This window comes from Mesoplodon mirus (genome assembly GCF_964341445.2).
Source record: "Mesoplodon mirus genome assembly, chromosome: 13".
Taxonomy (NCBI): domain Eukaryota; kingdom Metazoa; phylum Chordata; class Mammalia; order Artiodactyla; family Ziphiidae; genus Mesoplodon; species Mesoplodon mirus.
In genome coordinates, this window is record NC_138989.1 from 46,577,236 (window position 1) to 46,593,532 (window position 16,297).

At 36.6% G+C, this 16,297-nt stretch overlaps 1 protein-coding gene across 1 annotated transcript in view; it reads left to right on the forward strand.

The window, feature by feature from the left end:
- The window catches only part of DSG1 (desmoglein 1), a gene marked incomplete at both ends in the record, with an annotated part of 36,966 nt that extends 21,155 nt beyond the window's left edge, over positions 1–15,811 (forward strand). Inside the window, 9 exons of the mRNA XM_082641307.1 lie at positions 1,787–1,921; positions 2,227–2,412; positions 4,564–4,823; positions 6,249–6,388; positions 8,705–8,983; positions 10,202–10,335; positions 10,573–10,645; positions 12,484–12,692; positions 14,771–15,811. Of these exons, the coding sequence (XP_082497433.1) occupies positions 1,787–1,921; positions 2,227–2,412; positions 4,564–4,823; positions 6,249–6,388; positions 8,705–8,983; positions 10,202–10,335; positions 10,573–10,645; positions 12,484–12,692; positions 14,771–15,811 (2,457 nt within the window). The remainder of the gene's footprint in view (positions 1–1,786; positions 1,922–2,226; positions 2,413–4,563; positions 4,824–6,248; positions 6,389–8,704; positions 8,984–10,201; positions 10,336–10,572; positions 10,646–12,483; positions 12,693–14,770) is intronic.
- Between the last annotated feature and the right edge of the window lie 486 nt (positions 15,812–16,297).

The window sequence follows — 16,297 nt, forward strand, 5'->3', positions numbered from 1 at the left end:
CTCCTTAGGTAGGTTTATTCCTAGATATTTTATTCTTTTTGTTGAAATGGTAAATGGGAGTGTTTTCTTAATTTCACTTTCAGATTTTTCATCATGGTATATAGGAATGCAAGAGATTTGTGTGCATTAAATTTGTATCCTGCTACTCAACCAAATTCATTGATTAGCTCTAGTAGTTTTCTGGTAGCATCTTCAGGATTCTCTATGTATAGTATCATGTCATCTACAAACAGTGACGGCTTTACTTCTTCTTTTCCAATTTGGATTCCTTTTATATCTTTTTATTCTCTGATTGACGTGGCTAAAACTTCCAAAACTATGTTGAATAATAGTGGTGAGAGTGGGCGACCTTGTCTTGTTCCTCATCTTAGTGGAAATGGTTTCAGGTTTTCACCATTGAGAACGATGTTGGCTGTGGGTTTGTTATATATGGCCTTTATTATGTTGAGGTAGGTTCCCTCTATGCTCACTTTCTGGGGAGTTTTTATCATAAATGGATGTTGAATTTTGCCAAAAGCTTTTTCTTCATCTATTAAGATGATCATATGGTTTTTATTCTTCAGTTTGTTGATGTGGTGTATCACACTGATTGATTTGCGGATATTGAAAAATCCTTGCCTCACTGGGACAAATCCCACTTGATCACGGTGTATGATCCTTTTAATGTATTGTTTGATTCTGTTTGTTAGTATTTTGTTGAGGATTTTTGCATCTATGTTCATCAGTGATATCAGCCTGTAGTTTTCTTTTTTTGTGGTATCTTTGTCTGATTTTGGTATCAGGGTGATGGTGGCCTCATAGAATGAGTTTGGGAGTATTCCTTCCTCTGCAATTTTTGGAATAGTTTCAGAAGAAGAAATCCGTGTTAACTCTTCTCTAAATGTTTGATAGAACTTGCCTGCAAAGCCATCTGGTCCTAGACTTTTGTTCGTTGGGAGATTTTTAATCAGTTTCAATTTTAGTATTTGTGATTGGTCTGTTCATATTTTCTATTTCTTCCTGGCTCAGTCTTGGGAGATTGCACCTTTCTAAGAATTTGTCCATTTCTTCCAGGTTGTCCATTTTATTGGCATACAGTTGCTTGTAGTTGTCTCTAATGATCCTTTGTATTTCTGTGGTGTCCTTTATAGCTTCTCCTTTTTCATTTCCAATCTTATTGATTTGAGCCCTCTCCCTTTTTTTCAGAGCAGATATTCTTAACCTGGCATTTGTGGAGAGCCCTCAAGATGTCTCTAACTATGAATCCTCTAAAATTATGTCCACAACTTTGAGTGAGGATGCATATATGCATGTGTCTGGGAAAGGCTTCATGGCTTTTACCAGCTTCTAAAAATTTAAGTACCTTTGTGTAGAATCAAGAAAACAGATCATTAATAACTGTACTTCCACTCCCAAAAAATGCAAACCATTTGCTATCTCTTTATTTTTCAGGGGTTGATAATTTGGGGTACAGAATTTTAATTCCATAAATTCTTAGTAAACCTTAATCTCTCCCCTCCTGATCATTTTGTTCTCCTTCACCCTTTATAAACTTTTTCAACAGATAATAAGGAATGATGTCTTTTAAAATTTTTGCTTGTTTTAAATGATGCTGGATAAGAATTTTGGGGAATAGAATTGGCAACTTCATATTGATTCATGTGAGATTTGCGAATTTTCAATATTCTGTGTTACCTTTATTTTCATCATAGATTTATGTAAATGTTGATCCAACATTTTAAAAGATCTTTGTATGAGACAAAATAAAAACTGTCTACATCAACTATGGTATTGTTTATATTTTTAGCAATATGGCCAGTACTCTCTAGTTGTAAGAGGCTCAGACCGCGATGGTGGGGCAGATGGTATGGCAGCAGAGTGTGAATGCAGCATTAAAATCCTCGATGTCAATGATAACATCCCATACATGGAGCAGTCATCAGTAAGTATTAGTCCTTGAATTTAACAACAACTTTAGGTTCATTACCTTCTAAAATTTGTTCAAACAATTCTATTTATATATATACATGTTATCTTTAGTCACACACAACCCAAATGTACACAAATATTTCATCTCATGTTTGTTTATATAATACATATGTAAAAACCCCTATTTGAACAATGAAAAGTGATACCACAAACATAGATCTTTTTTCTATATCATGAATAACTATAAACATTCTATATAAAACTAATATAGTTCTATTTCTCATAGTTTGTGCTAAATTTTTTTACTTCTTGTTTCAGTATTCCATAAGTATTGAAGAAAATGCTCTCAATTCAAATTTGCTCCAGATTAGAATAATTGATTTGGATGAGGAGTTCTCAGCTAACTGGATGGCAGTCATTTTCTTTCTCTCTGGAAATGAGGGAAATTGGTTTGACATAGAAATGAATGAAAGAACAAATGTGGGAACTTTAAAGGTTATTAAGGTATGGAATAATTATCCTAAATATTTTGTTTTCTTGGTTATTTTCAAAGTTTTAATCTTAAAATGATGTTAACATTTCACAAACTTGAGTGGGTGAAAGAATAAAAATTACTGTGTTTTAGAATTATACATGATATAGAGCTTTTTATAGAGAGTTTTTCTGCTTATATAATTTCATAAAGACAGGCATTGAACTTTTTATTTGAAACTCTTTTCTATCAATACAATATTCCCTCACAGATCATACATTTTTAAACACAAATCTTATTTTATGCTTACAACAAAGTACGATTAATCCTTAAGGTTTTGTTTTACACATTTGAAGAATATTTTTTGAAGCAGATTAAACATTGCCTAAAAAAAACTGTCCCTGTCAACACTGTACATCAATTATTATTCATTAATAACATTCATCACATAAATTAAAGTTGTTAGTTCATCCAGTGTGTTTTCACAGAATTAAAATTAAATTACTGTAATTGTAGGATTATCACATTCTCATCTCACTTCTGCAGCTGACCCAGGCTTATTACAGACATAAGTATACTAGAGACTTGGTCCAAGTCATAGAGATTTGGTCCAAGTCAACACAGTTCTCCTGTGTCCCCTCTACATTACTGATCCACCACATTTACCTGCAGTAGAATTTTCTCTGAGATTTGAGGGGGAAAAATGTCTGACTCCTAGGGAGCTGATAGTGAAGATTTCACCCTGTGCTACAAGGCTTGTCAGTCTATTTTTTAAAATCTGCAATAGCTGTGCATGGATTGTACATGATGCATGCAATACGTATTCTTCATGGTAAAATGTAAACCCTTTTTAACTTTTTCTTCCTTCAGAATTGCTCCGGGAAATAAACTCCTATGGAATTCTGTCCCCATAGGAATGTGTGATCATTTGTCTAATATGTCTTCATAAAGTGTCACCATGCCTACAGCTTCCATTCACTGAGGCAGTGGGCAGATGGTTTAGTTTATTCTCTACAGCATCCCTGTAAAATAGGTTATATGCCCACGTTACAAATAAATACATTGAGGTTCAGAGAGAGTTTGTAACCTGCTTAGTTCTCATCACTAGTAAGTGGGACAGCTGACATTCAAACCTAGGCTTCTCTAGCTATTAAGTTCACATTCTTTCCACTACACTATCTAGCTTTCCCTGCTGGGGAAACTGAGTCCTAATCTATTTCACCCCAAACTATGATATTACTTTAGAAAATTAATTGATCTATCTGGCCTCAATATCTTTGTCTGTAAAATGGGAATAATGTTGATTTTTCTCCCAGACATGACACCATATATTAATTCTTTTGTTAGGATTATATATATATGTAATACATGTGTGTGATGTATATGTATACATAATTTTATAGCCATTCTTGGAGTTGCAAATGAAGCTAATATTAGAGCAAAGACTGAAAATTTTAGCTAAATAGAGAGCTCAGTTTGTGAATCGATGGTCATCTAAACTACTGTTATGTGAAAATTTTAAAAAATATAGTTGGTATTTATAGGCATAATGCATAGTTGTGGATTTTATGAGTAGTGGATTTTGACACCGTCTATCATAATGAAAATGACTACTTGATAATTTTATAATATAAAGTGAATTTTTCCAGGATATGTTGAATACAATACGGATTTCTTTTTATTATTTATATACTACATTCTATTATTTGATTTATTGAAAGAAGTCACATATACATAGTAAAATTTCTTGTAAATAGTTCTTTATGGATAAAATCAGTCAAATGATTGAACCTATGATATACTTGTCCCATTCTTCCTAATAAATAGAGCTATTTTCTGAGAAACCTGAAATGATAGCATCTAACATAAACTCTCTTTGCACTACAAAATGCATGGATTTGACCATGTATTATTTTAAGTTTTTTAGTTTGGTGGACAATTAGAACTCATACATTTTCAACTTTTTCAACAAAGGATCTAAGACAATTGGTCTTTTTCTTACTGTATTTTCATGTGTTTGTATTGAATTGAATATAAAGTAAGAATAGAGTGTGTATTTATATGTATTTATATTTAATTAAAGAAAAAGATGTAAGAATTTTTTTGCCTATTATCAAAGAATTTCTTTCCTCTAGAATGTTTTTTCCCCTTATAGTAAAACTATTTCACTATGTATTTTCTAGCCCCTAGATTATGAAGCTATGAAGAATCTTCAACTTAGTCTTGGTGTTAGAAATAAAGCTGAATTTCATCAATCAATTATGTCTCAATATAAACTCACAGCGACTGCAGTCTCTGTGACTGTGTTAAATGTAGTTGAAGGCTCAGTGTTCCGTCCAGGTTCAAAGACATTCGTAGTAACTAGTGAGATGGGACAAAACCATCAATTGGGAGACTTTATAGCTACTGATCTGGACACAGGTCTACCTTCAACCAGTGTTAGGTAAGACTGACATTTTCCAACTAATTTTCACTAAATATTGAACTTAAATAAATATGTTCTTTTTAGAAATTTGAAGTATCTGAATTAAAATATTTGTCACTATTTTTGAAATTCAATCATAAAACATACTAATTGGGGAATTGTTACCTAATTTAGACTGTTTAACTTAAGAAAATATAAAAATTTGCACAAAATGTAAGATTGAAAAATGTGAAGGTTTAAAATGTGAAAATATTGTATCTGGAAAGTTTGACGCTCCTGTGTTTATATATTTTATTGACCAGTTAGCTGATTACTACATATCATGGTTATTCCCCTTGGAAGATTTGATGGATTGATTTTACCATTGCAAATTTGCCCAGATTGAAATCAATTAGATTTAGTTAACGCATTTCAGTTACTTTCTCTCTTTAATCAGCATGTAATATTGGTCAACAATAACCTTGATATGAAAAATTGGTTACATTAAGGAAAAATTAAGCTGTGTAGGTTTTTTTTAACTCTACGTATCTGAGTGTTTCTACTTGATCAATAAAAATCTGTGTGTATATGTGCACACGTATTTTGCAAATGTGCTTGTGATCAGGAATAATGGTGGAGTGGAAAGACCTCACAAATGAGTTTTTAAAGTTCTTTCTCTGCGCTCCTCTCACTCCATGTGAGTATTTCAGTTATAGCTCTTATCACACTGCACCGCCATTACTGATAAGCTCTCTTGTACTCCACAGATGTGAGTTCACTGAGGGAAGACCACACCCCTATCTGACTGCTTTCCAAGTTCTATTTCCTGAGTTTAGCACAATGCCTGACACAGAGAGTTATCTAACCAATGTTTGTCTAATGAACATATAAATGAGAAGGAAAACTTCGAAGTCAAAGATGAGAAGAGAAAGAGAATAGGATAGAGGCACAAGACAAGGACAGAGTTTGGAATCCACAAGAAGTCCTGTATATTCACTGTGTATGTGGGGAGGGGAGTGGAAATAGGGAAGGGATGAAAGCCAAGCTGCTGAAGAAGTAACTTCTTTGGTAAGAGAATAGTTTAGAATTAGCAGCAGCCCAGGAAGTCCCAGCATCTGGGCTGTCCAGGACAGTTCTGATGCTACCAAAATCAAATGAAAATGAGACTGCAGGTATCAGAGGATTATTCGTACACCTAAGTGGGCTAGATGTCATAGACATTCCATCACAAATGGCTGCTCAGTAATTCTTTTTTCTTAAATTTAAATCTTCATCCATTTCTGAATGTCCTCAAACAGCTGAAACTGCCCCCCCCAACCAAAATAAAGTGTCCAATAATTGAAAATTATATCCAGGAGTTACAACTACTGGCTGGAAACATGGTTTAAAATCAAAACCTCTCTTTCTCTCCCCCCTGCCTTTAGATAGTTAACATTAATTTGTACCATTGTCTTTCAAATACAGATATGTAATGGGAAGTAATCCAGCTGGCCTAATCGCTATTGACTCAAAAACGGGCATAATTATTTTGAGAAATAAAGTTACTGTTCAACAATATGAAATACTTAGGGGAAAATACCAAGGAACAATTCTATCTATAGATGGTAAGAAATCAATTTAATTTTTTCCCGTCTACTGGAAGTTATACATACATTCAGAAACTAAAATTTTAATTAGTCTTTTGAAGTAATCCTTTTTCCAACAAAAGTTTTCATATTGGGTATTATACAATCAAATCCTGAATGATACAAGAGGCATTATAATTTAGGGTTAAGACCGTGAGCTCTGGAATTAGACTGGATTGGTATCTCATACCATCACTTACTAGCTCTAAGATTTTAGAGAAGTTATTTAACCCATCTATCCCTCAGTTTTCTCTTCCATAAAATGGGCCAATAACATTATGGATTTAGAAGTACTTAAGGAGTTACTACATGTAAAGCACTAGACGAGTGCTGACATTCAATAAATGTTAGTTCGTATTAATGTCAGTAATAGAAATTTTTTAATTGTACTGTAAAATTATTTTCAAACAGACCCAAAGCCAAGCTAACTTAACTTTACATGATCCTTGGAAAGCTGATGTACAATTTTGTGTAAACAATTTGGAATTAGCATCCTTATATTACTTTTCAAAACCAACAAAATTAAATTAGGCTAATCACTAGGAGGGAAGTTCCTCGAGGCTTATTCTAAGCAATATTTTCTACTTCAGTTTCTCTTCCTCCCTTCTTCCTCCTTCTCTCCCTTTCTTCCTTTTTCTTTCAATTGTCCTAAGAAGGGATTGACAATTTCCACTTGCTTCACAAGTTTAAAAGAAATAAAACAGGGCTTCCCTGGTGGCGCAGTGGTTGAGAGTCCGCCTGCCGATGCAGGGGACACAGGTTCGTGCCCCGGTCCGGGAAGATCCCACATGCCGCGGAGCAGCTGGGCCCGTGAACCATGGCCGCTGAGCCTGCGCGTCCGGAGCCTGCGCGTCCGGAGCCTGTGCTCCGCAAAGGGAGAGGCCACAACAGTGAGAGGCCCGCGTACCGCAAAAAAAAAAAAAAGAAAAAAAAGAAATAAAACAGTATTTCTTTAAAGTCATTCAACAATTCAGAATTTTTACCAAATTATGCTGGTCTTTTCCACAATCAGTCAAAATAAATGTAGTTTTTAAAATGTTTATTACAAATCGAAATGTTTATTCCATCTACATATAAAGTTTATTTCAGTACTGAAATTGTCTTAAGCAACTGCTAGTTTACTCCTTTTCTTACATCCAACATCAAGCTTAATTGGACACATGAAAGAGAAATTGGAGCTTTAATTTACTAAACTGTAGGCTGATGGCAAATAGGGAGCATTCTCTTTGCCATTAAAAAATACCACCTTCTGGGGATAAACATTAGATCCGATGACATTAATAAAAATAACAAAAACAGTAACCGTATAATAGAATTGTTGTATTCCAACAAAACAGTAACAATAGAATCAGCATAGCTGGGCTGAAAGGGCATGGGCTTTGATAGCAGATAGACTGTATGTAAACCTATCTCTGTTATGTACTTCCAGGGATATCTTTATTCATTTATCCAGAAACTAAGTATCGAATTCTAACCATACGTCAGCCATTGTGCCAGATTCTAGAGTGACATCGATGGACAAAGTCTGGCAACAGCGCTTACATCTATATAATAGAAATAATAATAATGATAATAGTAACTTGCTGAAGCCAACAGCAAGTGTGGAACCATTAAGTTGAAACAAATCACAGATGTCTCTCCTCCTGTGTTTAGTCAACAAACACAATAATTTACTGAAACTTTGAAGGATAAGAAAAAAGCAAATTTGGAATATCTGCTTGTGAAACAAAAGTGCTTCATTTTATTGATATAAAGATTCCCCTCCCCCAATAGTGCCAAATTCCCTCTCCTATGAGTTGTTTGAACTGTTGGTTGTGAGTTTGAGGATATGCTACTTTATCAGTAGGAGATTTTTATACAAATGACTGACCAATCTGCCCAAAGTCTGTTGGTTTTGTCAGCCCATAAAAGGAAAAAAGACAAGAACTGAAGAAATATGAAAGACTGTAAAACAGCAAACAAAATCTAGTCTAATACATGGAGAAGTGTGCAACACATGGTCTAGAAATGTCTCCACAGTGGCTTATGACACACTGCTGACCAATACATAATGTGGTGTTTACTGTGTATGTTTCTCAACACATAGGACAGTTTTTCTCAAGCACTAATATTTATTCATAATAGTTTGATTTAAAAACTGAGTCACAGACAAGAGACAATATGCGGAGTTACTGAATTGGTGGGAATAAAGACATTGAAATAAGTACTGATGCAAAGAGAAAATAATTTTGTACTGTCCAACAATTATTACACTAAATGTATAAAATATTTCTTTCATTTTAAACCTTGTTACAGATGCTCTTCAAAGAACTTCTACTGGTACAATTATTATTAAACTTGAAGGTAGTCCCTGGAAAAATGTTCCATCGTCTAATAAAAGTAATACCAGTACTAGTACAAATGGCCTTACTTCCTCAGATGTTACCACTAATACCCTCAAAAACGGTGACATGGTTAGCACAACTACTTTTGATGTAGGTCGCACCACTGCTTTTCAGATAATAAGCAAAGATAATGTATATTTTGGTCCTGCTGGCATTGGACTACTCATCATGGGATTCTTGGTTCTAGGATGTAAGTACTTTTACAGTCCTATTTTTATGTGCTCCCTAAAAAATTGTGGAGAGGAAATAAGTTTTCTGATCCTTTGATGAAATATATTTTACAAATTCTTATTTTGTGCAATTATCAAGAAATTTCTATGTTTGGTGTTGGGTTTATGACATGAAAAAAAAATCAAACAACTTGACCCCTTAGAGTGCAGTGGAGGATAAAAACTTTTTTGCTTTGAATCTCAATGTAATAGGAAAGTACCATAACAGACAGGTTCAAATTGCTATTTGAGTGAAGAAGACAGTCAGAAACAACTGACTGAAACAATCAGAAAAGGCTACATAGAGAAAGTAAACTCTGAGTTGGGTTTTAACAGATGAATAGGAGGTAGCCTAGTGGACAAGAAAAGGGGAACGCAATACAAGAAGAAAAAAAAATCCATGTGCAAAATCACAAAAGAATGAGAGTGCAAGTAACTGAAATAAAGGACTCCAGCATAGAAGAAATAAAGGATGTGCTTGAGAGCATGGTGAGAGTTGAGACTAGAAAGATAGACAGGGGCTAGACCTTGAAGGGATTTCATGCTGTGCCAAAGCTGCACAGCCTAAGGAAAGGAGAGCCAAATAGATGAAGAATTAAACTCCAGCTTCTAAATTCAATTGTCTGAGTCCTTCAAAGTTTACCCAAGTTTTCCGAGCCTTGCTTTTGCCATCTGTGAAATAACAAAACTTACTTCACAACAATAATTAGATAATGAAAAGGAAGTACCACGCATGGAAGCATTTAGAGATAGACCACATTGCATGGTCACTAGAGTGGACCTAGTCAAGGATCTAGACCTGAGGGTGTAATATCCAATGGATTCTTCAGGTGGTCTTTAACATTGCCTTGGATGATGATAGAAATTAGAGTGGTGATGAGCCAGATACTACAGTCTCTGAGGAATATTTTTCCTTTAATATTTTCCTAAGTAATGACAGGGAAAAGACTCATCTGCTTTAATAGTATAATACGATCTGTAATCTGAATACTATATAACAAGTAAAAATTGATTGCAGTCTGAGGCTCACGTTGATTTTGGTATCTCACCATTATTCAGCTTGTTTTCTGAAACTTTCATAATAATGTTAGAATCAAATGGATTTATATTAGGGGTTCAAATTTAATCATAAAATCAGGTTGTTTTGTTTTAATATGGTCCCACTGCTAATTGCAATATTCCTATCTTTTCACCATCAGTGGTCCCATTTTTGTTGATGTTTTGTGACTGTGGAGGTGTCCCTGGTTGTAGGGCCAGCTTTAAGCCCGTTCCTGAATGTTCGGATGGAGCAATTCATTCGTGGGCGGTGGAAGGACCGCAGCCCAAACTTGTGGTAAGTGCTCACTAACAGTCTAGGTTGTTCTTTGTTCTGGGATAGCCGATGGGGAAAAACGAAGAGAAACGGTAAATCAAAATTAGATGAGAGTAACCAGGGAAACCTTTCTAAATGAGGTTCAGATTACTTTTAGCATCCTTTTAGAAAATCTGAGGTAATTTGAGAACAAACCCAGTGTATAATTATTGAAAGAAAAGAATCATTACAAATGGGAAAATGTTTCCTGTCCTTTAGGATTTGACCAATATCTGTGCACCACAAATACCACCCAATAATGCAGATATTATTGAGTACGTTGACAACTCAGGTAAGAAAAAATTTTTTTTAAGTTTTCATAGTTCAAATGACTAACGAGGAACTCTATTCTCTGTCTTTGCATACCTTACTATTTCTTAATTGTCTTATCTTTACAATTGTTCCCTTCATTCTTTTTTAAATGAATAATTTGCAACTAAAATGTTAAAGAAAAACCTACAATACTTATTATTCTTTTAGGATGTTTTTTTTTTAATCTTCTTCAATCATCAGAGAGTACACAAGAGATGATCTGATTATGATTTCTATAAATAGGAGAGAAGTACTGAACTGTAACCAGAAGTCAATTTTGGCTGAGATTTTTTTTGTCTAATAGAGCAATTGTTATTTATTAAAAACCACTAATTTGAATTAAAGTACAGCCCTATTAAATAGATGTATGCTCATGTATTGAGGCTAGCATCTGCCTCCACAATTCACAAAATCAGTCTAAGAAAAAGAGGAATAAATTTTAAAAACTCATATCTTTGAAAATAATTGTACTGTCTTGCCTTATTTCAAGGTAAATAAATATTATTGATTATCTTATTTTCCATTCAGTCTTTTTCAAGCTTGTGATCATGACTTTTCCACTTTGAACTCTTCAAAATGTAAAAGACATAGGAATGTTTATGACTTATAGAACTGGACCACATTCAGATGCTAGTCTGTAAACTTATTTCTCCCCCTGAGGTGTCCATTATTGTTAATGACCCCAACACCCTCCACCTCAAAAGCAGAAACTCATTTTTGACTCTCTTATCTCCCTATTCATTGACGCTCAGTCAGTTCTCAAGACTTGTCAAATCCTCAAATCCACCAGGATTTATTTATGCATTTATTCTCTCATTAAGTCTACAAACCTTGAACAAAGCACAGTGAGAGGCACCAGAGTAAGAAGTGTGAAACACTGTACCTAAACTCAAGATCTTCAAAATATGAAAGCCATAGGACATCTACCCCATTGTCAACACTTTCTCTGTCCATGGCACTTCCATAGTCTGGGCCATCTTTTTATCTCACCTGCCTGGAATTTTGTAACAGGCTTCTACTCACCCCTCACAAGCAAGTGCAAATCCCAGAGTCTTCATGCAAACCTATCCCCTCACCATAGCCATGGCCTCTTCTCTGAATGCCCTGGAGGCCCTGTGCTTCTAATAATACATTGAGTATTCTTATACTGTTTTTTTTTAAGTTTTAGAATTTGGGTATTTTCCCCCAATTTGAAATCAAACTCTCTAAGGCATAGATAGGGTTTTATAACCTCTGTGGAGCCCCCGATCCCAGCACAACATATAGGAGTATCTCAAATAATTACTGAATTAACAAATTGATTAATAATATTATTTTGAACTCAATATCATATTTGCATCTCCTTTCTTTATGTATCACCTTCATTTTTATTTATTTATTTATTTATTTATTTTTGGCTGCATTGGGTCTTTGTTGCTGTGCGTGGGCTTTAGTTGTGGCGAGCAGGGGCTACTCTTCGTTGCGGTTCCCGGGCTTCTCATTTTGGTGGCTTCTCTTGCTGTGGAGCACAGGCTCTAGGCACGTGAGCTTCAGTAGTTGTGGTACGTGGGCTCAGTAGTTGTGGCGCACTGGCTTAGTTGCTCCTTCCTGGACCAAGGATCGAATCTGTGTCCCCTGAATTGGCAGGCAGATTCCTAATCACTGTGCCACGAGGGAAGTCCCGTATTACCTTCATTTTATTTCTTTTCTCACTCACAACTGCATACTTAAATGGAGAAACTATACATTACAGTAAGTTACTAATTTTTAGTTTACAATACACTAGAGAAAAAACAGCTAACAGGAGAAAGTAAAATTTAATTTGATCAACACTTTTAGGGGTTTACACAAATGAGTATCGTGACAGAAAAATGCAAGATCTTGGAGGAGGAGAAAGAACGACAGCATTGGAACTAGTGGATGGAGTTAAAACATCAGGAACACCTAAGATATGTCAAGAATATTCTGGAACATTAAGAAGAAGTTCTATGAGGGAATGTAGAGAAGGAGGGCTGAATATGAACTTCATTGAAAGTTACTTCTGCCAGGTAAGCTCTCTATCCCCATGCCTTCCTTTCCATCCTGCACCCATATCTCTACCCCAGGCTCCTGCTATTTCCCAACAGGGCTTTGGTGGGCGTTTCCTAACTAGGTTCCCAGCCTCTGGTCTTTATGCCTGACAATCTATATTCCTGCTGAATAGTATTTCTCAAACTCTGACTTCAGCACTTTCCTCCCCCACTTTAAAACAACCAGTGGCTCCCAGCTCTGTTTTGTCTGTGGCATGAAGTCGAAACTCCTTCACACAGCAAGTAACCAATTGACCTCTTCCCTCACACCCTCACACCTCCAATTACTCCCTACCAGCCACCCTGCTTGCCAAGCCCCTTTGCCTTATTCACACTGGTCTACTGCCCTCCATGTTTTTGCTTATGCTGTGCTCGCCCTGGAATGCTTATACCTGATCTTCTCTCTCACAAACTCACACTCATCTTTCTATCCAGTTCAAACACCCCTGCCTTTCTGAAGTTTTTACTGTGAATCCTCTCATCCAAAGTAGCGTTGATGTTTCTTTATGTGTATCTCTGTAGTACTTTGTTTGTACATTTTATAGAACATACCATTGCTAAAATCTGTTGGTTACATGTCCACCACCGTTTTCAGTGCCTCGTCTGCATGGGCTCTACATTATGTTGCCAGTACCTGGCTCAGTTCCAAGCACAGAGTAAACACGCAATAAGGGTGGGTCCAAGAACCATAGTACATTTCCAGGACATTCTAAGAACCAGAGAGAATTAATTTTGCCATCTTCAGGTAGAGACAGAATTGCCCGTGGTTATACCCCATTTGATACTTAAACCTTCAGATATTTCCTATTTCTGATACTGTCTCTGATACATTTATGTCCTTCTACACACACCTAAAATACAGTCATTAACTCTCCTAATCAGAGGGTGGCTGATATTTTGAACTGAAATACTAGTAAAAGCCTTCCAAATAGCAGCAAATAATAAGGGGCCAGTTGCTGAAATCCATAGGTATACTTCCTACCCATGTCCCTACAAATGAATATCATTTTCATGAAAAGTTCCATTTCTGCCTCACAACTTTTGCACTTGTATCTCCTTCTGCCCAGAACACTCTCTCTGCTTTACTGTCCCCGTGACTTCAGTCTCTGAACAACCATCACTTTATGAGATGCTGTCCCTGACCACTCTGTCTGAAAGAGCAACCCTATCCCTCTCTATTCCTTTACTCTGCACCTCCTAACAAATATGTTTATGTGTTGTCTGGCTCATCCTACTGAAATGTAAGCCCTGTGAGAGAGGGACTTTATCTGGTTTTGTTCATTACTTTATTGCCAACTTCCTAAGAGAGTGTCTGCCAAACAGTAAGGACTCAAAAACTATTTTTGAATTGAAATGGCACAATGAGTTGGTTTGCTAATAAAGGTGTTTCTGCTTAACCTGAAAGTTTGCAATCCAATATTACAAACAAAAGAGATGAAATAAAAGTACACATGTCTGTGAGCTTTCACTTTGAATTGGAGGAGATTCTATTTTTAAGAACTGTCTTTGGTCACCTTCAATTCTGAATCCAAAAGTGGCATAGACCCAGAGTCAAATTTTCCTGTTATTTCGCTTAAAAAGCCACTCTGAAATAAATCTTCATGGAACCACCATATTCACTTCATCTGAAGGAAGAAAAGCACAATTCTGAATGAACCCAAATCAACTATGAACCACCTAATTTAAATAAATCCAAAAAATACACAATTTTGGTATACTTTAAGTTCAATGTTTTTAAGTATACCTCCTTCTAACTTGGTTGCAAAATCATTCATGTGATTCTTTTTGTGCTTTTGTGTCCCAAGTGCACTAAGATGAAGAAGTCCATCTAAATAAATATCAAAATGTATTATCCAAATTACAGTTAAAATAATTCCTAACCAAATTCTTTCAAGTAATTATATAATAATTTCTAAAGAGTCTCTAGAAGATGTTAGAATTTTGTTTTATATATATATATTTTTTGGTAAAGCTCTGGAAAAAAATAATGATAAAGACCTCTATTACTGTTAATAATGTATTCATCATTTCATTTTCTCTTTCTTCTACAAATTCAGAAAGCACATGCTTATGCAGATGAAGACGAAGCACGCCCATCCAATGACTGTTTGCTCATATATGATATTGAAGGTGTAGGTTCCCCTGCAGGCTCTGTGGGTTGTTGTAGCTTCATTGGAGAAGACTTGGATGACAGCTTTTTGGATACACTGGGGCCTAAATTTAAGAAGTTGGCAGATATCAGCCTGGGAAAAGGAGTTGAACCATATCCAGACCCTGATCCCTCTTGGCCACCTGACAGCACTGAACCGATCTGCCCTCTGCAGGGAACAGAGCCCATTGGTAGTGGACACCCACACACCTCCCCACATTTCGGCACGACCACCATCATTTCTGAGAGTAACTACCCCTCGGGACCTGGGGTACAGCATCCTATTCCTGATCCTCTGGGCTATGGTAATGTCACTTTAACTGAGTCTTACACCACCATGGGCACTCTGAAGCCCTCTGTCCACATTCACGATAACCAACATGCATCAAACGTGGTGGTGACAGAGAGGGTGGTCGGCCCAATCTCTGGTGCCAATCTGCATGGGATGTTAGAGGTGCCTGACTTGAGAGATGGGTCAAATGTTATAGTGACAGAAAGGGTAATAACACCCGGTTCAAGCATGCCCCCCACTTTGACCATCCCTGATCCTAGAGAGTCTTCAAATGTAGTAGTGACAGAAAGAGTAATCCGGCCAACTTCCGGCCTAGTGGGCAGTCTGAGTGTGCACCCCGATTTATCAAACACCCACAATGTGATTGTGACAGAGAAGGTAGTTTCAGGCTCCGGCATAACTGGCATTAGTGGCCCAGCTGGGCTAGGTGGAGGCAGTGGCATAGGCAGCAGTGGCCTGGTGGGCAGTGGTGGTGGCATTGGGCTGAGCAGCCTGGGAGGGGGCGGGGGCCTGAGTAGCAGCATCAGGGGCACATCCACCATTGGCCACTTGAGGGGCTCCTCTGAGCATCACTTTAGCAATACCCTAGGATCTGCTTCCCCTATCACAGCCCGAAGTCCAGTCACAAAGTACGGTACAGGACAATACACCAAGTAGCCAGGACCCCAGCACGCTTTTTCTCAGTAATTGTGATTTAGGTTTAATTCCCACCACCCAAAAGCTAACAATGTGATTTATGATGCACAACCAGGTGCTAAGAAAATTGTGGAACAAGGTGAGACACCTCAGTGAGAAAAATAGATGGAAATAGTGCTGTTGGTCAAGAGCTCTCCTGAGCATTTTTAAACTTTTTTCTTATAGTCATACTAACAGAATCATGACCGTGAACTAAAACTTGAGACAGGGTCTTCTTTGTGCCTGGATGGCCTGTAGGGTCTTCTTGGCTTTTGTGTAGCCTGTAGTGTATCTCCAGCGTATGGAATAAATAAAACTTGGTCATGTAAAAGCACTGGCCTTAAGATGGCAATTGGCATCATTCTCCTTGCTCTGTTTTGAATTGCCATGTAGCTCAGGCAATATTTAAATAAAACTAAACGTGCAATATGTGCTCAAGTATGTGGGAAGAATTTGAACTACGCCCCA